The 27131-nt window shown below is 42.9% G+C and overlaps 1 protein-coding gene across 10 annotated transcripts in view; it reads left to right on the top strand.

Annotated features, from left to right (window-relative positions):
• The window catches only part of EVI5L (ecotropic viral integration site 5 like), a 69893-nt gene that overhangs the window by 4674 nt on the left and 38088 nt on the right, over positions 1-27131 (top strand). For 7 of the 10 annotated variants that reach the window (XM_084838509.1, XM_084838517.1, XM_084838512.1 and 4 more), the window contains 6 exons: positions 14966-15188; positions 18856-19045; positions 21816-22040; positions 23763-23837; positions 25657-25782; positions 26109-26252. In XM_084838509.1, coding sequence (XP_084694635.1) covers positions 15007-15188; positions 18856-19045; positions 21816-22040; positions 23763-23837; positions 25657-25782; positions 26109-26252 — 942 coding nt within the window. In that variant the 5' untranslated portion in view covers positions 14966-15006. Of the gene's footprint in view, positions 1-9443; positions 9607-14965; positions 15189-18855; positions 19046-21815; positions 22041-23762; positions 23838-25656; positions 25783-26108; positions 26253-27131 lie in introns of all 10 variants that reach the window. The other 3 variants (XM_084838514.1, XM_084838508.1, XM_084838507.1) reach the window with 1 other exon arrangement.

Here is a 27131-nt window from a genome sequence, read left to right as displayed (position 1 = left end):
TTGGGATGGAGAAAAGTCAGAATGGAGTGAAAGACTGATGGGGTACTCTTCCTTTTACCCCCTCCTTGTTCCAACAATGCAATTTGTTCAGGCTCTACTGTAGCATTGGTAGTAATTCTACAGGATATTACAAGCCCACAAATAGTAACAGGCCCATCTGCTGATACACACACACTTTATTTTCATTTTTCTTGGCATAAATGGAAGAGAACCAACTTGTGTAAACCTTCCCTGCATGGTTGACTACAGCTGATTACTTGCCTTGGGAGACTAGACTAGTGGCTAGATACAAGTCTGTTGTAGTGTGAAATAGTGCTGTTGATGTATAGTAAGTATTTGGTCCTCTAGTGTTCAGATCCAAGGTCTTTGGGGAGAAATTCTATAAGGGTAGCAATGTTACTCTGTTGCTGTGGCAGAGGCAGCAACAGCAGACATGGTACTTCCAGATGGAGAGCTCCTGACACTGCCAGTTAGAAGACAATGTGTAGCTATTCTGACTTTTTCTCCTCAATGGGTTTTCTTCAGTAAGAAACAAGGTGGAAGAAGTGGTGGCAAAAACACAGCAGTGCTATGAGTGGAATAAATTATGTTTGGCCCCCAATAAAATTCCATAAATAAAGTAGGGCAATGGTGTCAGGGTGGAAACTGAGCCCATAGAACCCCAGAGCAGTTCTCATTCTGAGGAGGAACAGCAATCCATGGGAGAGGAGCCTGCTCATCCCTCACAGGCACAGCAGCTGGCAGAGGTTCCTCCTGCCAGCATTCCTGAGATAGATAGTGACCCTGGCAGTGAGAGAGTGCGGGAGGGGGGCTTGCTAGACGCTCGATGCAGATGCAGGGAGCAACGAGCAATGGAGGGTGCAGAAAGGAGGCCTAGCGCCTGTTTGATGCACAAGCAACAGTCGTGTCCCATGGACTCAAGGGAAAGAAGGAGGAACTCTCCCTAGCCCATAAGTTCAGGGTCTTCAAGTGATTCTCCTTCAAACAGGGACCAACTGCCTAACCCGGAGCATAGGCTACTCTGCTGTTCATTGCTTAGTCGCTGGTGATTAGCATCAGAAAGATTCATTAAGTTGTAAAAGGATTAAAGCCCTGAAAAGAATCCTTTTGTCTGTGTCTTGAGTTGGCAATTGGAGTGTACTGAAAGAGGCCGCTAGGGCGCTTCTGACAAATGGCATGATAAAAGCCTCATTTGGAAGTACCTGTTGTCTGGTGATACCTTAAAGATGAACTCCTATTGTGGCATAAGCTTTTGTGGCCCAGAGCTCACAAAACAGGGAACAGTGGATGAGGATGATGAAATTGACAAGCCTTTATGGATCAGGTGCTTGGTATAATGAGTTTCTTATATAGAGAACTAAGAGCCTGTGATGTCTCTGTAGAGAGACAGATCAATATGTGCTTGAGTTTTTACATTTAAGACAACAAGTGGAGCCCTGAAACAAAATGTTAGCGTTCAGTATTTCAGCCACTCTATTCCACTCTATCGCCTGCCCCCACTCACCCTATTCTGCTTTCTTCCCCACCCACCTCCAATCGTCATCATTTTGTGGCTACTGAGCAAACTTAGTCCTCGCTGGGCTTACTTCTTTCTCCATTTTGGTGGTGGTGTTTTGGGATGTGCCCAATCCCAGCACCACTAAAATCTTGGATTTCTAATGGGCAGCTCTCATTTAGTCCCTGTGGACATTTAAAAATAGTATCTTAGTGTGAATCAGGAAATTACCTATCCAGACTATTGTATGCTTCTGTCTACTTTTTTATCTTTGTCTCTTCCTCATCATCCCTCCATCTTCTGCAACTCCATTCCATTCCTTTTCCAGCTCTTCCATTTGATTTCCCCTCCCTCACAGTTGTCAGTTTCTTTTCTTTGTCTGTTCACATGTCATACCATTGGGGGGGGGCTTAGGTAATTTTTTCTAATTTTTTTCTAAATTTTTTCTAAATTTTTTATTTTTGCAAACATCAGGGTTCCCTGAGTCTACAGAAACCAGCATGTTGTGTTTGGTGTAGTTTTGGCTACATTCATGGAAGCATGGGAAAACTTAAATCTGTATTGGAAGGGATGATGATAATAATAATGATTCTGTCAAACTTTTCAGTTGTACTTATTCCATTTGCCTTTGAGACCACCTTTTGGGCTTAAAAGGCCAAGTTCAGATCTTGTGGCCATTACTGTTAGTTTGCTTCTTTCAGAAGGTGGTGGGGTGGGAGGGAAGTGAACGCTAAAGTAAAATGGCTACAGTCTGAGGAACTGGTTGTATGTTGCTATAAGACAGCCTTGCAAAGAAGATCACAAAAGTGAACAACTCATCTCTATGCAAACATCTGTGCAGGTTGTAAATCTGGACAGGATCTGCCTTGGTTTCATCTCTTCTAAGGCACCTAGCTTGATATAGGTACTTGAAACTAAAAGAGCATAGTTCTTTGACATTTTCCTTCCCTAGTTGGTTGGAAGCAATTCTTACTCTCCTCAGATATCCGGGCAAGTAGCTATTTAAAAGCCTGCTGTAAGAATAGCTTGAGTTATGTTTGTGATGCATCCTTTTATTATCTTTCAAACTGTAGCATTTTGCAACTGTAAATAGGGTAGCAAGAATAAGTTGGCTTCTTCTGCATTCCTTATTTTGTATATACTTCTCAAACTCTGATACATTACTTTGGAATTAAAAAATACTTAGAAGTATTATCACTGAAGTTTTTAATATGTTATTTATTTGAAACATTTGTATCCCGCCCTATATGATTAAGATCTCAGGGTGGCATACAGATAAAATCAATTTAAACAGTATAAAACAATAAACAAACTGCTAAAAGCATATTAAGCCATTAAACAAGCTAATACCAATTAAAAAATATAAAACAGTTAAAATAGTGTGGAACCTTAGGGAACTCAATTAGCCCTCAAAGGTTTCTAGGAGTACTCCCAAGCTATGTACCTCCTCCAGGGTGAATGTAACCCCATCCAGGACAGGTCGCTTACCTAATTCCTAGACTCGGGAACCACCAATTCACAGAGCTTCCACCTTGTCAGGATTTCGCTTCAGTTTATTGTCCCTCATTCCAGCTATTACAGCCTCCAGGTACTGGTCCAGCACCTTCACCGCCCCAGCTGACTCTGACGAGAAGGAGAGATAGAGCTGAGCATCATCAGTGCACTGGTGACACCCCACTCCAAAACTTCTAGTGACCTCACCCAATGGTTTCATATAGATGTTGAACAGCATGGGGGATAGAATAGGACCGTATGGCACCCCACAACTAAATAGCCATGTGGTAGAACAGGAATTCCCCCAGTACCACTCTCTGGAGTTGGCCCTGCAGGTAGGAGTGGAACCACTGTAACACAGTGCCCCCAGCTCCCACCTTGCAAAGCCAATCTGATAAAATACCATAAACTATTTATTTATTTATTTATTGCATTTATACCCCGCCTTTCTCCCTCTCGCAAGGAACTCAAGGCGGCTTACATTATCCTCCTCCTCACCGTTGTATCCTCACAACAACAACCCTGTGAGGTAGGTTGGGCTGAGAGTCTGTGACTGGCCCAAAGTCACCCAGTGAGCTTCCATGGCCAAGTGGGGACTAGAACCCAGATCTCCCGGCTCCCAGTCCATCACTCTCACCACTACACTACACTGGCTCTCAATGGTGTCAAAAGCCGCTGAGAGGTCCAGGAGGATCAGCTGGGTAGCACTCCCCTGTCTTTCAGCCGGAGTAGGCTGTCAGTCAGAGTAACCAAGGCTGTTTCAGTGCCATACCTTGCTCTAAAACCAGACTGAAATAGGTCCAGATAATCAGTTTCCTCCAAGAATGTCTGAAGCTGCCCAGCCACCACACACTCAAGCACCTTGCCCCCAAAGGGGCTATTATGGGGCAATAGTTCTCACATACCTCTGGATCCAGAGAGGTCCTCTTCAGGAGAGGGTGCACTACAGCCTCTTTCAAGGTGACAGGAACCACCCCCTGACAGGGTGAAGCATTTACCACCCCCTGGACCCACCCAATCATTCCACCCCTGCTAGATCGTATTAGCCAACATGGGTAAGGGTCAAGTTTACATGTGGTGGGATGGACGGATTCAAGTGTCTAACATGCAATATCAACCAATTATTGTGATGGGGGGAACACATATGTGTCCTTATTAGTATGTGGCTTGGAATATACATAGACTTTTCCACCATGTATAAGAAGTGCACTGGGCAGCATCAGTTTCTGGGAAAACACTCACAGCCAGTTCTATGCATTTGTACTCATTAAGTCCAATGGAGTTCAGTGGGACTTTCTCCCAGCTAAATGTTCATAGGGTTGTGGCCTTGGGATAATATTTTACGATAAAGCTACCACCTTTAAACATGTTTCACAAATTGAAACAAGAAAACCCAGGCTAAAAATGCTGCCTTGTGTCCAATACTAAATACATGAAATATGCCTTAGTATTTTTATCTGGAGACTAGCTAAAGCATATGAGCCACACAGGGTGATGTGATGAATGTCCACTGCTGTCTTCTCACAGTCTTCTCATGAAATCACTTTCCTTCTCCAGCTAAGTGTTTAGGCATAGTTTCAATCCAACTCAAAGGTATTTCCATGTGCAACTATCCATCAAGAATGTAGGAATGTCATACACTTTCTTATTGATGCAGCCTACTGCATCAGCAGTAACATGTTCTGTGTGCATTTCTGCTCTATGTAGACCTGTGGTCTGAAATTGGATGGAAGTTATCTTCAGTACATTGTGTTGTTGGGAAAACATTGAAGGGGCCAATAACTTCATTTGAGACCCACAGTTGGTAGTTTTACTTGAAGCTACTTTTTCCCAGATGAGAAGAGTGTTTGGACGCAGTGACTAGCATACAGATCTTCTACCATGGTCTGTCTTTGCTTGGAGCCAATGGAATCTATTTAATAGATTGACAACATTGTGACTGCGGATTCTGGTTCGTACCCTTACTGGTAATCATTTGACATAGAGATCAGGATGTGATAGCTGCCTTGATCCCAAAGGTTGACACGGGAGTAAAAATGGCATAATTTGTGAATTACATAACAAACATTTATAAGCTTAGAGCTTTTGCAGGGAGGTCCACTATATTGTTGAGAGGTTCTGTATTAGTACTCCTTTTATTTTATAAGCTTTTTGGGGGTGATAGGTGGTTAACCTTTTAAGTATGTGTTGCTGTAATATTTATATATCACTAAAGAGTTTTTCATGGCCATATCAGGTTTTGCTTTAGGACACTTGTAAATAGCCTTGTTGGGTTAGAAATCTTAACAATGAATACTAGGATTAGCCCTATACTGCAGTCAGACAAGTTAGATTTGAACAAAAAAATCACTTCAGGATGAAAGACTCAAGGGCATGCTACTAGGGAGGGATATTATGAATTGTATGTCTGTCACACCAACATATTTTTTTACCCAGTTACTGACTCATATTAGTCACCAAACCCTCCCTTGTAGAAACTGAGTATATGCAAATCATGGATTTTTAAAGGAGCATTTCATTCTTCCTAACCACATATCTAGTGTTCTGTTCAGATCATCACTTGCATAATAAATACACTTGTAACCAAAGTACCTCACATTTTGCTGTCATTTTTCTTTTCATGAAGATATTCATGCCATGCTTCTTCTGCTACTAACACACACCCACACCTGACCAAAAATGATGTTGCCTCGCCCCACATATTTGAACAGAAAGAGTCCAAAGTAGGAGAGAAGTTTATAGTTGCTTTCCTTCAAGCAGAATACTCCTAGATGGCATATGAAAGAAGGAAATGGGTAAGGCTGACTTCTGATGCACCTTCTGTTAGTACCTAATATTTAGGTACACAATAAGGTCTGCTGATCCTTTGTTCTAGTGATCAGGAAGTGGAGCAGAAGCAGGAAGAAATGGAGTCTTTATCCCTGTCTCTTCACTTAGTCCTAGTAAATGATCTCAGCTCAACTATTTGATCAAACAGTTATACCCTATATTACCAAATATGATTACTCAGTGAAGGTTTGAGAATAATTGCTTCTAAAATCTATAGCAGTCTTCCCCAACCTTGTGTCCTACAAATGTTTTGGACTACAACTCCCAGCATTCCTGATAATTGGCCATGTTGACTGGGGCTGATGGGAGTTGTCAAAAACATCCAGCAGGAACCAGGCTGGAGAAGGCTGATCTGTAGAAATAATATAAGAGCCTGCTGGATCTGACTAAAGGCCCATCTAATCTAGCTTCTTCCTTCCCACAATGGCCATCCATCTACTTCCAGGAAGCCCATAAGCAGGGTACGAAGACAATAGCCCTCTCCTACTGTTGCTTCCCAGAAGTTGGTATTCAGTGGCATACTGCTTCTGAACATAGAGATTCTGTATAGTCATTGATAGACTTATCCTCCATTATTTTTTCTAATCCCTTTTTAAAGCTGCCTAAGCTAGTGTCCACCAACATACTTGAAGGCAGTGAATTCCATGAATTATGTGGTGAAGAAATACTTTCTTGCGTCTGATCTGGATCTACTGCCAACAGGCTGCATCCAATTAACCCCTCCTGCCAGTGGAACAGGGAGGGGTACCATCACCACTGAGGAGGCTCTTTGCCCAGTAGCCACCTGCCACACCATGTCTGATGGTTCTGTTGGTATTGGAGGGGGAGAAACTTTACTTTCCACTTCCTCTGCATAATTCATAATTCTATAGGCCTCAATCACATGCCATTTAGTTGTCTTTTTATCTAAACTGAAAAGTCCCACTTGCCCCTTTTTGCAGGGGCAAAGTGTTCTGATCACTTCAGTTCCTCTTCTCTCCATCTTTTCTAATTACACAATGTCCTTTTTGAGGTGGAACCACTAGAACTGTATGCAGTATTCCAGATGTGGCCTCTCCATAAATTTGTATAAAGGCACTAGGTTATTGGGAGTATTTTCAATCCCTTTCCTAGTAATTCCTAGCATGGAATTTATTTTCCACAGCTGCTGAATACTGACTTGATTTCATTGAGCTATCCACCATGATCCCAAGATCTCTCTCCTGGTTTAGTGTACAGTGTAATGTGGCCTACTGCTGCTGTGCTTTAATATACCTACATATCTTTCAGACCCTGTCAATGTGTATATGGTTAGAGTATTTTGTCCCAATATGTATCACTTTACACTTATGCTGGATTTCATCTGCCATTTTGTGGCCTAGTCACCCAGTTTGGAGAGAGTGCCTAAAATGAACACCTCTGGAAACCTGTGTAGGTGCAACAAACTGTGTTCACATTGAAATACTGCAACTTGACAATAGGAGAGCAAATATTTATGATAAAGGTACTGCTGCCACCTTGCAAGCCAATTTTCCTTCACATACTTTGGTCATTGGGCCTGAGATTTAAAAAGAGAGGGTAACTAATAAGAAGATAGAGAGAATGATTCAACAAAGGTCAGGCAACAGGTTTGTTTTGTATATTGGGTTTTGTTCTGGGAACATCCACATTAACACTGTGTGTCAACTAGAAACAGTGTTTGAAGTAAATGGTGGCACATGAAGGCAAAGCAAGCCCTGTGAACCAACTTGGCAGGTGTTTGGGTTGTAGTATAGTCAAGCTGTAAGTATTATACCAGTTAGTCTGGTAAAAAAACCTTAAGAATACAACATGTTAACAAATAGTGCCTTACCGGGGGGGGGGGTGTCTTGGGGGCTTGCATGGGAGGAGATCCAACCTCGAATGCCCCCTTCCATCCCCTGCAGAAAACTCAATAGCCCTTACCTCTCCACTGGAGGTGGGGGGATAGGTATGCCTGGGGCAGTCTGGGAATGGCTGTGGATAAGAAGGATCTACAGCTCTTCTGGCCCACATTCACTCCCCACCCAAACCAGCCGGTAATTTACACCAGTCCTGCAGCTGGTGAAGATTAATTCTCTCTCAGTGGTCTCAATGAGAGGGAATTGGTTAAATTAAAAAAACAAACCATGGTGAGGGAGAGGAAATAAGGAACAGAAACACTGCATCCCCTTACTTCTGTTCTGCTGTCATGAACCCGGCAGGGCTTTAGATATCTCTGAGGCTCTGATGTCAGAGCTCACCAAGATAAAGGTTAGGAATAGGGTTGCTCTGCCCATCATATTAGACTTTGTAGTGCCATTCACTGAGTTCACCGAGTCTACACTTCATGACATAACTAGAAACATAAAAAAAAAACCACCAAGATTTTCAAGTGGCTTAATAAGAATATGAGTGGAGTGGGGTGCAGTCACTGAATGAGTAAGTCCCTTTGTCTTTCTACAAATCTTTTAACTTCTGCAAAAAAGAATTTAATGAAGTTCTATGAACTCTGTACAACAATATAGCAGATTAAAGGAAGGTGGAATGACTTCTTTATTTCAAAACTTGGGAAGCCTTTTCACAGTAAGGACTTGCCCTTGTGCCTGAATTATTTATGGCTTTAGAAATGAAGTGTTTCATACTCTTGACAGGGATATTATTTGTATGTTAGCAACCTGAGAGATCATAGGATTCAGTGCGGATGAATGAAACAATAGCCTAGTCATACAGTTGTGTTACATGTGCAAAATTATTCTCCAGAGCTACTACCTTAGTTAACAGTTCAAGTATCATCTCCCTATAGAGCCAAGAATTCTGCATCTTAATACTCTTTGAAATGTTTACTTAAAATTTGCCCTGTTTTGAACTCTTCCCCACAAATTGGTCCAGTGTTATGGTGTTTATTATTATTTTTTAAACAATATTTTTATTGAGTTTTAATCACATGTTTTCAATGTGATCATTGAGCACATAAAAATATTCTAACAAAACACAAACATTACATAGGGAATCCAATTACAGTCAACAGGGATCACAGGACTTTTAATGTATCAATAACCTTATATTTATCCACAGAAGTTCTTCAGGGGTTTAAGATTCAGTTGTAATTATCTAAATGTAGATTTGCCATGTGCCTAAAAGAGTGTCTTCTGTTACATTGAGTGTTGACTGACAAATAAAACCTCAAGTTCAAGTACTTGGTTGCTGCTTTTAAATATACTGAATTAACCATTACTCTGAGCCTCTATTGTTCCTTTCTGCAACTTTCGTAGTGAATTATGTCTGCTGCTGTTTAATATGTGCCTGGTTAGTGTGTGTCATAGTAGTCGAAGACCTTTTGTCAAGAATGAAGATTTTACAGGTGCAGTATAGTGCAAGGTTGTATGCTTCTGTTTGAAGCTGAGCTTCCTGAATTTTGTGATTGACCCTCGTAGCTACAGGTATTATGGTAGTTTATTGAGGTAGTTTGGGATAGTGATTGATCAGAACACTACAGAAAAATTCTACTTGTCTGTCTTAACAAAGCAGGCAGATGCAAAACACCAAGCTTCACCACAGACTTGAAGGTAGCTCTGCATCTTTTTCAAATGTAAATAGTATATGACAAGTAATATTACCAGATCATTTTGCATGTGATGTTTTTCAGATGTGCTGAGCATCTTAAACTGCAATGAAATCTGTAAAATCCTACCTGTGCTTCAATCCAGTGATGAGCTGTCAAGTAGCTGCAAAAAGTGAACACTTGGACCAGAGATTAAGTGTTGATGAAATACCATTATAGCATTGTACCTTCAGGAAGAATAGTGAATGTAAGCTAGTAACAACTGTTTATCTTCCCTTGTGATTAGTCAGGAGTGAAGCTATGTCCATATTTTGATGGGCATGCGCTGTGCTTGGTTTTGGGGCGGGGGAGATGTTTTGGCATATGGTTGAGGAGTTCACTAGACCAAGTATTTTATTTTGTATAAATTCATCTTGGGGCCAAACTGCATGTTGCATGTAGTTCCATGACTTCTCCTAGTTTTTGTATTATGGGGAAGCTGCAGATAGCTTTGAGACTTGAACTGGGAAGGGCTGCTTAACCGTTTCCCTTCCTGCGGTTAGTCTGATCAAAATCTCTCTGTCCAAGCTGCTTTTCACCCTTGGGCAGGGGGAAGGATAGCAGCCCCTCAGTAACTCCTTACAAGCATCCTAGGGCATCTTTCTCCAACTTAGGGTGTGTTTCCACGCTATCAGCTTCACCTGGCTTGTAACTTTGTTGCGATGTTTCCCCAATAGCATCTGCTGTTTTTCCAGTTTCCACAGTGCTTAAAGTCCCGGCTTATCACTGTAGCCTGGGGCTCTGTAGTGTTTCCACTGAATCAAATTATTTTCTTGATGTCTGGGTGGAGTCTGAGTGGAGTCTGGGTTGAGTCTGATTACCTCATCCGTGTTCCCGCCTCCTCCTCTTGCTGAGTCCCACCCTCCCTCTCCCACTTCGCTGATGGAAACATACTTCCTGGTCGGGTGGGGGGATTGGAAGTGAACGTCATCAGACTGGCAGAGGCTGCTGAACCGATCAGAGAGGCTCCCCCCTTCAGGCTGTACTCCCCTTAATGACAATCTCGGGAACAAGCCTCATTGACCACAACAGGAGTTACTTCTGAGTAGATTTCCTGGACGTAAGCCCGATTCCACCCCTTTTCCCCCCTTTCCCTCTGAATAGCAGGCTACCATATTAGGAAGCACCCCTAAGGCTACCACATTAGCAGGCACACGCTAAGTCACTATCTCATTATCACACTATGACTCAGATATTTGATCAATATGCACACCCTCTATGTCAGTATCTTCCTATGACACTTATCACTCAAATGGCGAAATAGCACTAACACACATTCGTTCTATCACACAATAGCACTATTGTGCTATTGTGTGAGCACTATTGTGCTCACACACACACTATTGTGTGTGAGTGCATTACTCCAGGAGTGCCTGCTGACTCCTGTTGAGGTCAAGGGGGCTTGTTCCGGAAAATGCGTTACCACGTAATAGTGCAAATGTGTGTTAGCGCTATTTTGTGATTGAGTGATACAGTGAGAGTCATAGGAAGATACTGATGTAGAGGGTGTGCATCGAAGACCTGCACAATAGTGTGATAATGAGATAGCGACTTAGTGTGTAATATGAAAACTAGACTATGATGCTTGCGGCATCGTTTCCCTGGTCTAAATGACACAAAGGAATATTAGCTTTGAGTCTTCCCCACGTGTAATTCTGGGGAAGCGACCTGAGATAAGCCTGATTTTCAGGCTGTAATGGGAGTACTTGCTTGCTTGTGATAGCAGGCTTATACGCACTCGTCTTCTATCACTTATTTTCAGTGTTGCTTTAAAAGTTGGTCCCTCAGCATCCTGCTCCAAAATGGTGATGAAAATTCAGGAAAACAGGGAGGGGGAAAGGGCTGGGTCACTGAGGTTACGAGCGACACCCTCACAAAGGCCGGGCTACCCATGGGCAGGACTATGATACCGAACCCAGGGCGGTTGTGGAAACACATCAGTAATGGAGCCGAAGTATGCTGGAAAAGTCAAACTATAACCACTCTCAGAAGAAGCAGTTTTTCCCTGATAAAATGCAGGGCTTGTGCTGAATGGCCACGATGTCATAGAAACACAGAGACCTCACCACACAGCCAGGTTGGAGTATATCGCTGGTGGAAACACAACCCTAGTACCCTCCAGATGTTTTGGACTTCAACCCCCCAGCATTTCTGACTATTGGCCATGTTGGCTAGGGCTGATAGGAGTTGATGTCCAAAATGTTGGGAGGGCACCAGATTGGGAAAGGCTGTCATTCAACAGTGTTTGGGAAAAGGCTTGGCTACTTACTTGCTTTCACAGTTTTTAGAATGGCTGTGGTACTGTGTGTTCAGTCACCCTGAGGAACAGAACTTTAATTTCTGAATTACAAAATCAAGAAACAAAGGAATGTACTAGATACTGTGCTACAAATAAAGGGTGTGGTGGTATTATTGATGAACTGAATAGGATTGAAAATAATGAATTAATAAGCATGGATTAGTCTTTGCTTCCCCAAATGCTACAAAATATCCCCCCTCCTGCTGCATTTCCACCTTTTCCCTAGCATCTAAACAACCACAGTCCAGACCTTTATCCTTCTCTAGATTTTGTAAAGGCCCCTTTGGCCTAATTTAGCTCATGCACAGCCTAAAACAGAGATGGGGAACCTGTGGCCCCCTAGATATTGGTGGCCTGCAACTCCCATCATCCCTCACCATCGGCTACGCTACCTAGGGCTGATAAGGAGTTGTAGTCCACCAACGTATGGAGGGCCACATGTTCTCCCGCCCTGGCCAAAAACATCCTTTAATCAGGCTGACCCTTGTAGATGTCCTCTGCCCCCCTTTTTTTGCAGCTCTAGTAATTGAGGCTCACACCTTAGCAGACCTTCTACCACTCAGGCTCAGTAAGGTTATACTGGATAGAACTGCTATCATTAGGATTTCTCCACAGCCACAAGGGCTAGGTATACAAAACAGTTTCAGTATTTTATCATCTATATGCTGCCCTTCAACTAGCAGGCTCTCAGCATGATTTAAATAATCAAATCCACAGAACTAAAGCACAGTTCTCAATCATAAAATGATGCAGCAGAGCAATCAGAACACAGAATACAAACACCAGATAAAACCAACTAGGTTATATACTAGAAGACCTGGGCAAGTATAAAAAGACATCAAGATTGGTGCAAGGCATGTCTCCCTGGGAAGGATATTCCACACAGGGGCACCATGGCTGAGAAGGCCCTCTCTCCTATCACAATCCACCTAACATTAAAGGACTGGGGAACATGGTAGTTGGACAGGCTCATGTGGCGGTGGTGATCATACTTCAGGTACCTTGAAGGGCTCTAAAAGTTAGCGCCAGCACTTTAAAATGTGCCCATTGAAGATTTATTAGTCTATGATGAGGAGGCTGGCTGTGTGCACTTCTGAAATAAAGGTTAGGTATCTACCAGCTGGCACCTCTGAGCAAAACATTACTGAGGACCTCTGTCATAGCCATATGCCTCTCTTAAGGTTTTACCATGGCAGTTGTTTAACAAGGGACTGCAGCTGGTATTGGAAGTCTTGAAAGGATTCAGAAGTGCATTTGATTTGCTTCTAAACCCTGTAGCATAAAGATGTAGATGAGCCGATACTGTGCTAAGCTAGTTTCTTTTTCACAGCCCATGTCCCAGTACGACATAATGGTGTTGGTTTCCCATTTCCAAAGAAGTGGGAAGGCAGGTCTCTGCTTGTTCTTCAGAATGGGTTAATTTGAATCAATGATTCAAATCGGGTGTTGAACATCTTTTAGCCTAATGGCTGAACTTCATTTAGGAGAAGCTATTGGAGATTGCATTTCAGTAGTGGGTGGAGCTGAAGGCGAAAGGGGCGGGGGCAATGTAAAACATTCGTAAGATACCCTTATTATTAATTAACCCTTAATAACCCTTCAGTCTTCCCAGAGCATTTCTCTAGTACCAACCATACACAAAGAGGATTGTGCAAGTAGACTTTACCACAGGGTTGTTGAATTTCTTTCAGCCCAAAGGCTGAAATCCATTTAGAAGAAGTTGTTGGGAGCTGCATTCCCCCAAGAGTGGGACCAAAGACAAAAGGGGGCAGGGCCAAAACTTTATATATTTATTAGATGCGTATACCACCCAACCAGCAAATGCCCTTGAGGCAGTTTACATTCATAAGACCAAACAAAAAGACCAAATTGTGGCTTTAGGAGAGGTATTTTAACCTTTTAGAATGGGAGAGAGGGGAACTGCACAAAAACTGGGAAAGCGCCAAATGCTTATGAACTGGTTGGGGGAAGAGGGGAGCAGGGGTAGGGGGCATGGCTGGATTGGGACCCCAACTTATGGTTCTTCACCCCTGATTTAAATCAAGTTTCTCATTGTTTAGGAAATACATGACGTATCAGTGGTGCTAACATGACCACTGAAACATGTTAACTTACAACTAGTGAATTATTTATGCTGTTTCATTCTTAAAACCAAGCCCTGTATTTGTCAGAGTTTATGTATTGCACATGCTTTTCTTTTCACTTATTGGGGGTATGTCTTTAAAGTATTCCTACATAGAGTCTTATGACCAGTAGCGGTAGCAGTATAAGGTTAAGTATGGAAATACAGCAACCTGCACACCAGAAAATTTTTCTCCTTTTCAGTGTTGCTCCTTTCTGCTTCACTGTGTTTGGCCAACCTCACCCTCACAAAAACAAAAGAGCAAACAAAAATGAAATGGCCATGACTAATAGGTCATAGTAAGGTCTGATAGTTACAGGTGAATGAAGCTGTTTATTTTTATCAAGTGAAAATAAGATGCTTATGTTGGTAGCAGAGTGTAAATAATCATATTTGAGAAACCATCAAATTACCTCTTCATTTACATAGAAAAGCCTCCTTTATCTCAATCTATTTGGCAGAGGCATTGATTCTGTTTAGAGATTAACTGTAGGTCTAGCGTGCTTTTAGGGTATTTAATGTTTACCTGGCTATTCTTTAAGAGAATCTTGATGTTTAGATTTTTTTTAAAAAAATTAAATCCTATTGTGCTTTTGGTTTAGTGCTACAGCAGAAAGGGTCCATGTGGATGTTCTCTTGCAGAAAAGGGCCTGATGTTGATTTGATTATTTAACTGTAGCCCAAATTGAATGTGTAGTGCTTGGTAGAATGCAGTGGGCTAACCTGATAGTTTCGTAAAGACAAAATTTGTGGAGCTGCACATTGTATCTTGCCTACTAGTGAAGTAAATTGGCTTTTTGGGGGGGAAACGCAAGTTCAGATTCCCTGAGCAATTCATAATTTCTCAGCCTAAGACCCCTGAGGATTATTGGGAAACTAAAATGCTTCTCTGTCTTCCTTGGAGACAGGGTAGGATAATATGTAAAAAAAACAAAATATTGATTATCTTAGGATAATGCCCAGATGCCTTATACCAGCACCACTGATATATCATGTATTTCCTAAACAATGGCAAATGCCCCTAACAGTGTTGAACTAGAAAGAACTTGGTCTGATCGATCAAGGCAGTTCTTACGTTGACATTGATTAGGGGGTGGATGCAAAAAAAGGGACAGTTGCTTTAAAAATAGTGTTGCCCCCTTCCAGGTGGTACTTTGACCTTCCTGCAAACTCTGAGGACTTTTTGAATGAATATCCCTGTTACTCTCAAACTGCCTGAAATGGCAAGTCCAGCGATCAGCCCTGACTCTTCCTCCCATGAAGCACTCTCTTCTGTCAACTCCATACCTGCATGCTCCCCCACTTCCGATTCGGAGAACCTGAGCCCAGATGAGCTGGAGCTATTAGCAAAGCTGGAAGAACAAAACAGGTGAGAAACTCTGAATTACTAGTACTGCTCTATTGCTGATTCAGACCAATGGGTAACAATGGCTGTGGACCAGGGTTAATCTCATTTTGCTACATTGATTGCATACCAAAGATGATATAACTTAAAAGGATAACATAATTAATCCAAATTCTGAGATACTCTTTATCATAAGGCATTTGATGGAAACATGTCTAGGTAACAGCTAGAAATAGGAGGAAATGTTGGCTCCCCCATCTGGTTCCCAGCAACCCTAGGACAGGCCTAACCCTTTAGCCATCACATGATCTGTAGAGCCTAATTTGAATGTCTGCAGGCCCCTTCCCCTGCTAGGCCTAACCCTTTAGCCATCACATGATCTGTAGAGCCTGATATGAATGTCTGCAGGCCCCTTCCCCTGCTAGGCCTAACCTTTTAGCCATCACATGATCTGTAGAGCCTGATATGAATGTCTGCAGACCCCTCCCCCTGCTTCATCTTGGGATTTTGAACATGCAGTTACTTTGATTTCATCATCAAGTCTGGTTCTCTTCCCTCCCCCCCCCCCCCCGGCTGCCAAGCCTGCTTTTTGTAACGTCTTGCCTGATGAAGAGATCTCAAAAGCTTTCACATTTTTGGTGGTCTTTTAGTTGGCCTAATAAAGGTATTACACTGAAATGGATTTTGGAATTTTTAATAACAGGTGGTAAGGAACCTTGTGGTCTGTCTTATCAACTGATCTAACAACCAACCTCCATCAGATGGGTGAAGTAGGCTAAACTTGGATATACATACACCTCTGGCTTTATTTAAAAAGTAACGAGTTTGAATGCTGAGAAATGGATCCTGCTAGTTGGATATTCCACATGAATATACAGTTTAAATGATTGCTGGTGCATCGAAGCATAAATACTAAACAGTTCTGTACTACCAAATGGAACATACCTTTTTGTAGTCCGTAATGAGCCTAGGTGTCACTGTTTCTTTTCTTCCGCTCTGGTAATGCTTTACTGGAGCTCCTAACGTGAGCCATACTGTGAAGGACAAATTTGCCTACACATTCTCTAGTGTTGCTTATGCCACTCCCAGCCAGCAGTTCACTTAGCAGGTTACTTTAACCATACAGAGCAATTACTACGTAAAAGCATGAGTGAATACAAATTGGATATTAAAAATAAGATGAACAGTGGGGCAACATTTTAGTCTTCCTGGACTTCTACCTTGCTGGACTTTAGAGTCTCTCAAAAAAATCAAAGGACAGTTGCAATAATATCCTGTGGTACAATTTAAGAGTTTCTCCATTTGAATAAGGATTGGATGTTCCTTGCTCCAGAAAAGTAAATGTCCTCCCTTGTAGCAATTATTCAGTAGCATGGGTGCATGCTAGAGCACAAATGATAAGCAAGAGTGGTGGTGATAGGCAGTCACCCAAATGTAGGTCTGACACAAGAACCCATTAATAAATGTAAGCAATAATAAATATAAGTGTTTATTCTTAATATTTCATTTTTTCAAATGTTGGTGCTTATGGGTGCTATCTAGGTGAGACGTCATCCTATTTAGGGTCAGAACTTTTGACCAAGTAGGTAAGAGCCAAGAAGTGGGTGTCAAACTGAGTAGGTAGAAAATGAAAACCCTATTTTGGCTTTGCCTTTCGGTTTCTTGGTATGCCTGAATTTGACAGCTGCTCAGATCACATAAACGATTGTAGATCTGCTGGCTTCTGTAGCTCTAGGGCTGCATCTATATGGCACTGCTTTGACCCCCCACCCCATCACAACTGCGCAGCAATGTGGCTTCAAGTCAGCATGCCCTGTGATACACTCACGATATACTGTGCGCTTGCCTTACAGACTTGCCGTGCCCTTTTTTTCCCCCCATTTTACTAAAATGCACGGCTGTGCAGTCCTGTGAGTGTGGGGGGTGCGACACTTCAGTGGCTGCGACACTTCAGTGGCTGCTTTGTATTTGAGGGGCTCTGCTGTGTCTTTCTGTCCCTTTTTAGGTAAAAAGTGAGTGTTTTGTGCTCCTTCATTTCTGCACCATCTGTTTGTCAGTTCCCCAGCCCGAAACTCTCGCAATGGTTTGCACTCACAAGTGTGAGCGCTATTTGCCTATACATCGCTTCAAAATGGTGGCTGGAGCGATGTTGTTCCTTCCCCAAGACCCCCTGCCCTTGGGTACTGAGTCCACAACTGTGAAGATACGAAACTGCAAAATGGTGCGAAAGTGTGATTAAATAGATGAAAACACCCCTCTGTGCCTCTGTAACTGCGCAGCTGGGAAGGGATGGGGGGAGTAAAGGATCATTACAGAGTGAGCAGGCACTACACACATCTACAACACGCCCACTGTAAAATGTGAAGTTGGCTCGGGGATGGAATAGATGGCCCGCAACTGCGGGGGAACCCGCAACAAACCCAAAAAATCGCACTAAAACGACTCCTTGGAACTCCAAATTTTCCGGGTGAAAACCACGGATGGCTGCAAAGTCACGACTGTGTCATCTATCACGAGGGACCTCAACTCGCACCTGCCCTGGAGTAAAAGCCCAGTGTAGATGGGGCCCTAGGTTAGCTTCCTTCTAGATTTCTAAGTGGCCATGTGGTGGCATCATAACACCAAACAATTATTACAACTAGAGAACTTGTTGACCAGAATAAGCAATGATTTCTCAAGAAAGTTCTCCCGTGTTTGGTTGTTTCTTTAAAATACTTGCCTGTTTGATGGAAAGTGTAACAGCTGTTTTCTTAATTCTAAAGCAATTTTATTTACCAAACCATTTTTATCTTGGTTCCTTAAGATATAATTATCGGAGAAAAGGGAAATGGGTGAAAAGCTAAGAATACCTTGTTGAATAATAACCAAAACACCTGTTATAGTAGTATGAAGGATCAAATTCTGCTGAGCTGTATTTAGTGAGCAAGGCTTGCGTATTTTCTTAATACAGGAATGTATTCTGCCTATTAAAATCTATAAAAAGCAACTATGCAAAATTTAACTAAAGGCTGCAGGAACTGAGCAAGTTGATATGTTAAATAACCTAGTTGGGGACTGAACTGAAAATGAATTGTAAAAATAACAGAATTCAGTTTGATTTAATTCTCTAATCTTCTAATTGAATACAAATGCAACCTTAACTCTGAAGAAAGGATTTAAAATTTGAAATGGGATGAATCCAAGATATTCTTAACTCTTACTACACATTTTCTTAAAGTTAAAGTGGGAGCTAATAAGTAGTCCGCTGTGTCCTCTCTCTTCTCCCCGCCACTTACACAGTAGTTTGTACTAATGGCTTCTCTAACCAGACAAGTAAGTTTATCTATGTTTTATATGCATAATAGTGACCCTGTGAATCCCTCTATTCTCCTTCAGAGGTGGAAGGCCTTTTGGTGGTTGCCTTACCGATGGAGGTGCTTTGTGTAATGCCAGCACTTTTGGCATCACACAAAACACCTCCATAAGTGCTAGAATGATACAAGGTTTGTGTACAAGAAATGACTTCATTTGAACTGGCAGCTCTGTGTATAAATCTCTGCATGTGTGAAATTACCCCTCAAATAAAATAATTGGGGTGGGGGGGCAGTAATGTATTAGCGCCATTGGTTGCTGGAGCACCTGTGACATTCTGGGGTCTAACCTGGTTGTGGGTCTGGAAGGGATGCCACTGATTGTAGGTGACATTTTCCAGGCTTCTGGAAGCAGATTCTAAATCTTTGCGCTCCATGAATGGCTCACGAAGGAACAGTGGGTCCTCTTTGGTCTCCAGCTCTTCTGCCTCATCCAATTTGAGCCATCTTGAGGAGGATACTTGGATCTTGTGGGGGAGAATTGTCAATGAATGGGAAGAATGGCGGAAAAAGAAGGAAAAATTGCTCAAGGTGAGAAAAGTGGTTGTCTCTAACAGTGGGCATGTCCATGATGGCATTGACAAATTCCCACTTTTACAAGGTATGCTCGAATGGACTACCATAATTGTTTTCCCAGCTGTGTATCCCTACTTCATAATCATGGGCTAGCCTTGCCTTTCCCACCCTGGCACCCTCCAGATGCATTGGACAAGAACTCCACATCATCTCCAGCCAGTGGGGGAGCGGGGAGATGATTGGAGTTGTAATCCAACACATCTGGAGGGTGACGGGTTGGGAAAGGCAGGGCTAGAACATCTGAAGATGGGTGGGGGGAATCAGAGCCTGAATTTTTGATCAGGGGTAAATTATTAAAGGGAAAGCTAACATATTATTTCTCTAATGCCATCTATATGCATGACACTTTATGAAGAATTATTTGAAATCGTGGTATAGTAAATTTGTTGATGTAAGAACAGGGAACTGGGTGGGAAACAGAAATTCTCCCATAGTAACTGGTTGGTTGCGCCTTGCGGCTTCTGTGCTGCATTTAAGGTAGATGGGCAATTTCGCCCGCTTAGCGGAGGTTTGAGGGAGGAGGAGGGAACAGGAGAGTAGTGGCAAGTTCTGAAGTGCAGGGCCGCTTCATGATAGTCACAGCCACGCCCCTTTCTAAAATTATACAACCTTGTAAGATTATATAGTACAAATGAACTTTGAGTCACTTACTTTGTTTGGAGTATCTGGTCACCCTAATTCAGAATTATTAAAAGATCAGTTTGAAAAGGAACACACACAAAGCCATGTCCAGCAACCTGCTAGAAAATATTATTTGATTAGTCCTTTTTAATTCAAGAAACATGTAGTAGCAGTAGTAGTAGTAATAATAATAATATAGTATATTTATTATTTGTTATTATGAAGAGCCATTCCAACCAGGTGTGAAGCAATGCCCCATTAAAATAAATGGAACTTAGTCCATGGTGACTCACAATTCCTCTAAGGCTGCAATCCTATACATATTTACTGGGGAGTAAATCCCATTGAACATAATGGTACTTACTTCTGAATAGACAAGTAGGATTGCCTTACAAGGCTACAAGCATAACTATACTCACTAGGGGAGTAAACTGAAGTCCAAATCAGCCCCCCCACCCCACCTTCAGTAGCCATGGATGTGGACAAAACACACTCAAGTGGTGGGTTAGGAACACATTTTTACTGGAGATAGAGCAAATTTACATCTCATGATAAGCTGGCTGTGATCAGCATCACTTGCAGAAGGAAGAAGGAAGAAGATAGGAAAGTATAGGGAGGAGACAAGGAAAAGGCAGAAGAGGGCTCTCATTCCCTTCCACCTTACTCATATTAACCCTTCAAGTTCAGGTTAAGTGACTCATGGCCCTAGTCCCTCCAACATAAACTCCACTAAACACATTGGGACTTACTTCCGCCTAAACAAACCTAGGATCCTACTGTCAGCCAGAGGGGTTGGATCCAATGCCAGGCCCTCTCCTGTGCCTTGAAGGACAAGCTTGATGTGCAAATGAACAGCAGGTGAAAACTTTTCACTGCATGGTGCTAAAACATGGTCCCCTGTCTGCACATCAAGCCCACTAGAATCCCACTCCCACACACAGCAAACCCCACGCATAAGCACGAGCAACAGACAATGGTGGCAGCGGCCCCGCCTGTTCCTGCTGCTGTCTTGGCCAGCAGCAGCATCCCTGAACAGTGGCCAGTGCTACAGGACAGCAAGGGCAGCGGTGGAGAAGAGAACAGCGGCAAACCTCACGCAGCCCACCAGGTGTGCAGGCACCGAGCGGGAATGGCCAGCAGGGTGGGAAAAGGGGCAGGAAGCTGAGGGGCTGCCTGGGGACAGTCAAGTTGCAAGGTGTGGCAGCTGCTCAGGGGGTGGAAGGTGGAGAAGCCAAGGGCTAAGGAGGAGAATAAGGGGCGCCGAGAAGAGGGAAGGTGGCTTTGGTCCCTCCTGCATCTTTTCTCCCTCCTCCCCCGCTGAGGAGGGGATCAGATGACCTTGGGGTTGCAGAGCTCCCTTAGGCTCCCTCTCTCGCCCCTTTGTTTGGCCCGCTCTGCACGGTAGGCGAGAGGCAGCTGCCAGTCGCCTGCACTCCTTCCTCTTCTTCCTCCCGCCATGTCTGCCCCTGCAGCAGCAGCAGCAGGCTGGGAGCTGGCTCCATTAAAAGTACAGGAGCGAAGACCCGGTGTAACCCACTGGCACTACGCTGCTGGGAGGGAAGGAGGCTGGGGCAGGGGTAGGAAAAGGCATAAGCCAGCTGCCCTGGTCTCCTCCCATCCCCAGGAATATCCCCTTTCCCCTCTCTCTGCACATTCATTTATGAAGCGCAGAGAGGCAGCTGGTGCGGTTCTCTCCACGTTGGCTATAGGAGGGACGGGGAGGGGATAATGGTTTCCTAGCTATGAGGTCTGAGCACTGTCTCAGGAAATGGAAGAATCCTATGTCCCCCTGACGCTGTCAAGGGGGCATAGGATTGCTCTCTAAAGTACTGAACTCTTAAATTCTTTGACTCAAAACTTCCAGAAGAACCTCAGAAAGTGCCAGAATCTTCACACTCAGAGAGACTCTACTGAACTGACCGTTTGATATTCTGCAACTGCGATTGTAGAACTAATTGCATTGAGTCCAGCACCCCTCTTAGCTCATGCCAAAGGTTTAAAATTGGATCCTAGTGGTATAAAGTGGAGCTGCAGAAAGGATTTGGACTGTGGAGTTCTCTCCTGTAATGTCACTTAGGATTTCTCATGCTTTGTTTGTTCTCAGGAGCTCATAAGGAAAGGAATCCCGCATCACTTCCGAGCCATTGTTTGGCAGCTTCTCTGCAGTGCCACTGACATGCCTGTGAAGAATCAGTATTCAGAATTGCTGAAGATGTCTTCTCCTTGTGAAAAGCTGATCAGGAGGGACATTGCCAGGACATACCCCGAGCATGAGTTCTTTAAGGGACAGGACAGTCTGGGTCAAGAGGTCCTCTTCAACGTCATGAAGGCAAGTAGAAGGCCCTGATGATAAACTTGTTTAGCATCCAATGTTTGATCCTTTGTATGCGAACGGAGGACTGTTTCATGAATTTAACTGAAGTTGCTCAACTTCACATTAGAGGAAGGTTTCTAGCTGCATCTCTCTTCCTATGGTTATTAATTACTAAAATTAAAACTCAATGATGGGGGAAACTACTGTTCCAGGCATGAGCTAAAAGACCTCTGTCCATCACTGAGTCCTCTGACACGTGCAGAGAATGTGGGGGGTCTGGGGTGGAGGTCAGTCTCATTTCATGCCAGCCTTCAGAGAAGGAAAGAAGTGGCACAGGTCCCTCTTGTTGCTTTCCCTTTCCCCAGTGCTTCCTGTGTAGTGACTTATTATCAGTGGTGTGGGTCAGTGTTGACTATGCACTTGACTACTAAGCCAAGCCAAATTTGTGGACTCCAGCGGGAGAGAGCATGGGAGGGTATAGGTGCTCCTGCAAGTTGCTGTTGTATAGTATGTAATTAGACAAGAGGTAAACATGTATGGTGAAATTTGGATAGCTTAGTAATGTGTTCATCCTTCCCAGTTTGTCTTATAGACACAAGAATGGCTTATTGAATTGCATTGTGGAAAGACAAATGCATAGCCTGCTCTACAAAGAAAAAAGTTGAGTGGATACTATAGCTAGGCCAGTTCAATCTGGAAATTACCCAACTTCCAGGGATAAAATGCAGGGGGGCACATCCTGAGCTACATACAGGAAGGGAAAGATAAAAATGTAAGAAATACACGGCCAGACGATGCAGCTAATTCCTGTACATTTGTGCTTGATTCTCTGTGTTGCAGGGAACAAAATGCCATTTTTTCCTGAGGCCCTGGAGATTGACATGTTAATTTGAAGAGAAGTTTTGCCTTTGCCTATTGCCTTTTCATGCTCTTCTTTAAAAAAAAATAAATAGAGTACTCATTTTATTCTCCATTTGTAGTATTGTGGCTCTTATTAAACTCAGTGGAAGTCCTGTGTATTTTCATAGGAAAACGAGTACTCTCTTGCTGTAGTTCAGGTGCTGCAGAAAAATGCCACTGTAGAGGGTGTGCATGCCTTTATCTTGGCCCTCTGAAAGAAATGTCTGCGGAATATCAAGTTTTCACTTCTACAGAAATAAGCTATGACTGTTAGCTTAATTTTTCATAGCCTCTAGATACCTCATTAATTACTTCAGCTGTCCTGAAGCTGCCTGTCTTCTTGCTACATCCATCCCAGCACATAACCTCTCACATCCCCCTCTAGTTATGTCAGATGTGTTATCTAATTCCTCATCACTCAATCCCTCATGTACCCAGCCGGGCATTACTGTTCCTTTTCCTATTATCCTTAGTATCATTCTATCCTTACCCTTTGTTGCAGAAAAAACTGTGTTGTCTGAATCAATCCCTTGGTGTAAATAGGGACTTCAGTGGTATGTCCAGTCCCCTTCTCAACCCTGCTCCCTACAGTAATGCACCAAATGCCCGGCATGGCTCATTTCTAGACGTGTTCCTCTTCACTGCTGATATTTGAAACGTTCAGTATAAGGAGTCAAAATTCTGTGGCTCAAGGCGATTAAGCGAATATTGCGAGGTTTCCAAATATTACCTCATAGGTGCCTATTTCTAATTGTGTTTCAACTTTTCATGGCTTTTGTGTGAGTTCTAGGCATGTTGAGTTAGGCATTGTCTTGCCTAAGTTTCTGTCTTTTTCAGGCGTACTCTCTAGTAGACCGAGAGGTTGGGTATTGCCAGGGCAGTGCATTCATCGTGGGGCTGCTCCTCATGCAGGTTTGTATAACATGAGGTTAGATGTCTGCCCTGAACCTGAACTGTTCATCTTTACTTGGGAATTTCTAGACCCAAGAATTTTCCCTAGAAAAAAATTCTAACTTTTCCAGGGGGGAAAAAAAAATTCTAACCTTTTCTGGAAATTTTTAAAAACTTTTCTAGGAAAAAAATTAACTTTTTCTAGAAAAAAAAATCTAATTTTTTCCTGCCCATGCTGGAGGAATGTAATCTAGACTGACTTATTAACACAATGTACAGAGTTATTTGTCAGTTGCATTCATGGTGGAATGAATTAGCCTGTGTTTGTATTAGGAGCTGGACTTTCAGGGCATCTGTTCAATATCCAATCATCACTGGCCTGGTTCACACACAGTGACAACCCTGGGCTTTTAAACAAGTCAGCTCGCTAGTTACTGCAGCTGAAGCACTCCTGTTTGGTTCCTCTTGGCAGCAGGAGTGACTAAACAACTAGAGATGCTTCGTTTAACCCTGGGTTTCAACTCTAGCTTTTTGGGGACGAGACAAGCCAGAATTTCGGGATTGGATGTCCTGCTAAACAACCCATGGATGGAGCATCACAGGGTTGTTTAGCCGCCCCCACTAGCAGCGGGAGCAACTAGCACACTGGCTCATTCATGACAAACCAAGGTTTAAAAAAAACAACCTGATGTTGCTTGCAGACCAGGCCATTGTGTTGTACTAATGTCATCAATACAAGAATGACAACATATTCATTAAATTTGCTAATTAAAAACTTAGAAAACTCAAAGGGAATAAGTCACCATTATTTTAAATTGATAGGTACAGTATTATGCAGATGTCAGTATGAAATTGGAATATCTGACTTAGATGAAGGATTACTAAAAAATCCATAAGGCATAAATACTTGTTATACTGTTGTTTAAGCAAATGAAGGCTAACGCTAGCTTAGGAAGGAAAGGTTCCTCCTGTGCAAGCACCGGGACATTACTGACCCCTAGAGGGACGCCTCTTACACTGGCATTTTCATGGCAGGCTATAGTGGGGTGGTTTGCCATTGCTTTCCCCAGTCGTGACTACCTTTCCCCCAGCAAGCTGGGTACTCATTTTACCGACCTCAGAAGGATGGAAGGCTGAGCCGACCTGAGCCAGCTACCCGAGACCCAGCTTCCGCTGGGATCGAACTCAGGTCATGGGAGAGTTTCGGTTGCAATACTGCCGCCTTCCACTCTGCGCTACACGAGGCTCTAACGCTAGCTTAGGCAACAACAATAGAAGCATCTTGCTGAGATGCCCTAGCACAATGTACCAAAGAGCAGTTCTATCACTTGTTTCCATATCAACTTAGTTGAAGTTTGTTCATATTGTATGCATCTTGTACCAATAGCACTTTAAACTTGTGTTCGTTCCTTGATATGTACTCTGTTTATACAGTAGCTGAGATACTTACTTGCTCAGTCTTGTGGCAATATGGTGGTTACATGTTGAACATATGAAGATACCTTGGCTTAAACAAAGTCAGACAGTTAGCCCATCTAGTCCAGTACTGCCCACTCTGATTAGGAGCAGCACTCCAAAGTCGCAGACAAGAGTTTTTCTTGGTCTGGATGCCTATGATCCTTTTAACTGGAGATACCAGGGATTAAAACTGGGATCTTTTGTATGCAAAGCATATTCTCCTACTGCTATGGCCTCTCCTTGTTGCACTTTGAAAGAGTGAAATCCATGATGAGATTAGTGTAATGTATCTTCAGGTTCTGTCTGTCTATATGGAAGCCTTTTGCTTTTTTCCTTCAGTGGGCTTTGAAGAAGCTTATGCACATGTCTTGTCTGATTCTAGATGCCTGAAGAAGAGGCCTTCTGTGTGTTTGTACGGCTTATGCAAGAGTACAGATTACGGGAGCTGTTCAAACCCACTATGGCTGAGCTAGGACTCTGCATCTACCAGTTTGAGTACCTACTGCAGGTAAAAGAGTGCATCTGACATGCATAAAGAAGCTTCCAAATCTTGTGAGTTGCTCCCTTCCAACTTGCCTCTGACAAATTCCCTAGTAGTCTGAGGCAAAAGAGCTTATTTCTCTGGGGAGCAGTTAGCGATGCTTGTTGCTAGCCCCCCAAGGCTCCTAATATAACTAGTGTTAGGGATATGAAGAAGCACTGTCTTTGAGAATCCCCTGTCCTGTCCTGTCCTGTCCTATCCTATCCTATCCTGGAGACTCTCAAAGTCCAGCTGTGATGCTGGAAGCTGTCTGGAATTCCTCATGATAAGAGCTATGTTCTGTCTCTCTTCAGGAACAACTGCCTGAACTGAATATCCACTTCCGCTCCCAAAGCTTCCTTACCTCTATGTATGCATCATCCTGGTTTCTTACCCTCTTCCTCACCACCTTTCCCCTGCCTGTGGCTACTCGAGTGTTTGACATCTTCATGTATGAGGTAAATGTTTGATATAAAAAATGGAGGGGTCAGGGCATAGAGTGGCAGAGAGAAAGGAAGTGAGGAGAGCATGACCCCTTTAATGTGACCAAATACAACAAAAGTATTAATGTATTAATGCCTATTTTTAAAATATTAAATAATATTAATGCCTATTTTTAAAAATAACAGTATTCCGTGCCATTGTATGGTATGAAACAGAGATTACAAAGGCGTAATGTGAGGCTTTCACAACCATTTTAGAATAAATCTGCATGAAAGTGAACTTGTTTCTCTTGGAATTTTCTTCTACTGTTGGAAACTGTCCTGTGCCCAGGAAATCAAGAAGACTACTGCTAGAAGTTGCATGTGAGGAACTGATTCTTAGATAAGTTTCTGTCATACTTGCCCCATCTCCCCTCCCCTGCTAGTCTAGCACTCTGTAATAGAATGGCTGATGATGCTAATTAAAACCTTCATGGTTAAACAGGGCATGAGTGACTGGTATTCTGAGGCATGCTGCCTCTGATCTTGGAGGGAGCACATAGTCGTCATGTCTAGTAGCCATCACTAGCTTTACCCTCCACAAAATTGTCTGATCGCCTTTGAAAGCTATTAAGACCTCTAGAATATCTAGAGTGCTCTAACCATATTTGCTTCTGCAACTATGCTAGCATCTATATGCCAGTTGCTGCATAAGCAATTCACTCAGTTATGTTTAATTTTGAGTTCTTGTTATAACTTGACAACAAGTGAACCAGATGCTCTCTGGATGGTGTGCACAAGTGGATAGATGACTCTGTGGGGGGGAAGGAAGGTAACTTTCTCATAAGGTGTCTTCTAACCTCATTTATGTCTCATCAGCATAGGAAGTGGCTGCTTTGACAGTTACTCCAAACT

Source organism: Heloderma suspectum, chromosome 2, assembly GCF_057233095.1.
Source record: "Heloderma suspectum isolate Gila_16-S chromosome 2, 16-S_ref, whole genome shotgun sequence".
Lineage (NCBI taxonomy): Eukaryota > Metazoa > Chordata > Lepidosauria > Squamata > Helodermatidae > Heloderma > Heloderma suspectum.
The sequence above is the reverse complement of the archived record's forward strand: the minus strand, read 5'-3'. Positions and strand labels throughout refer to the sequence as shown.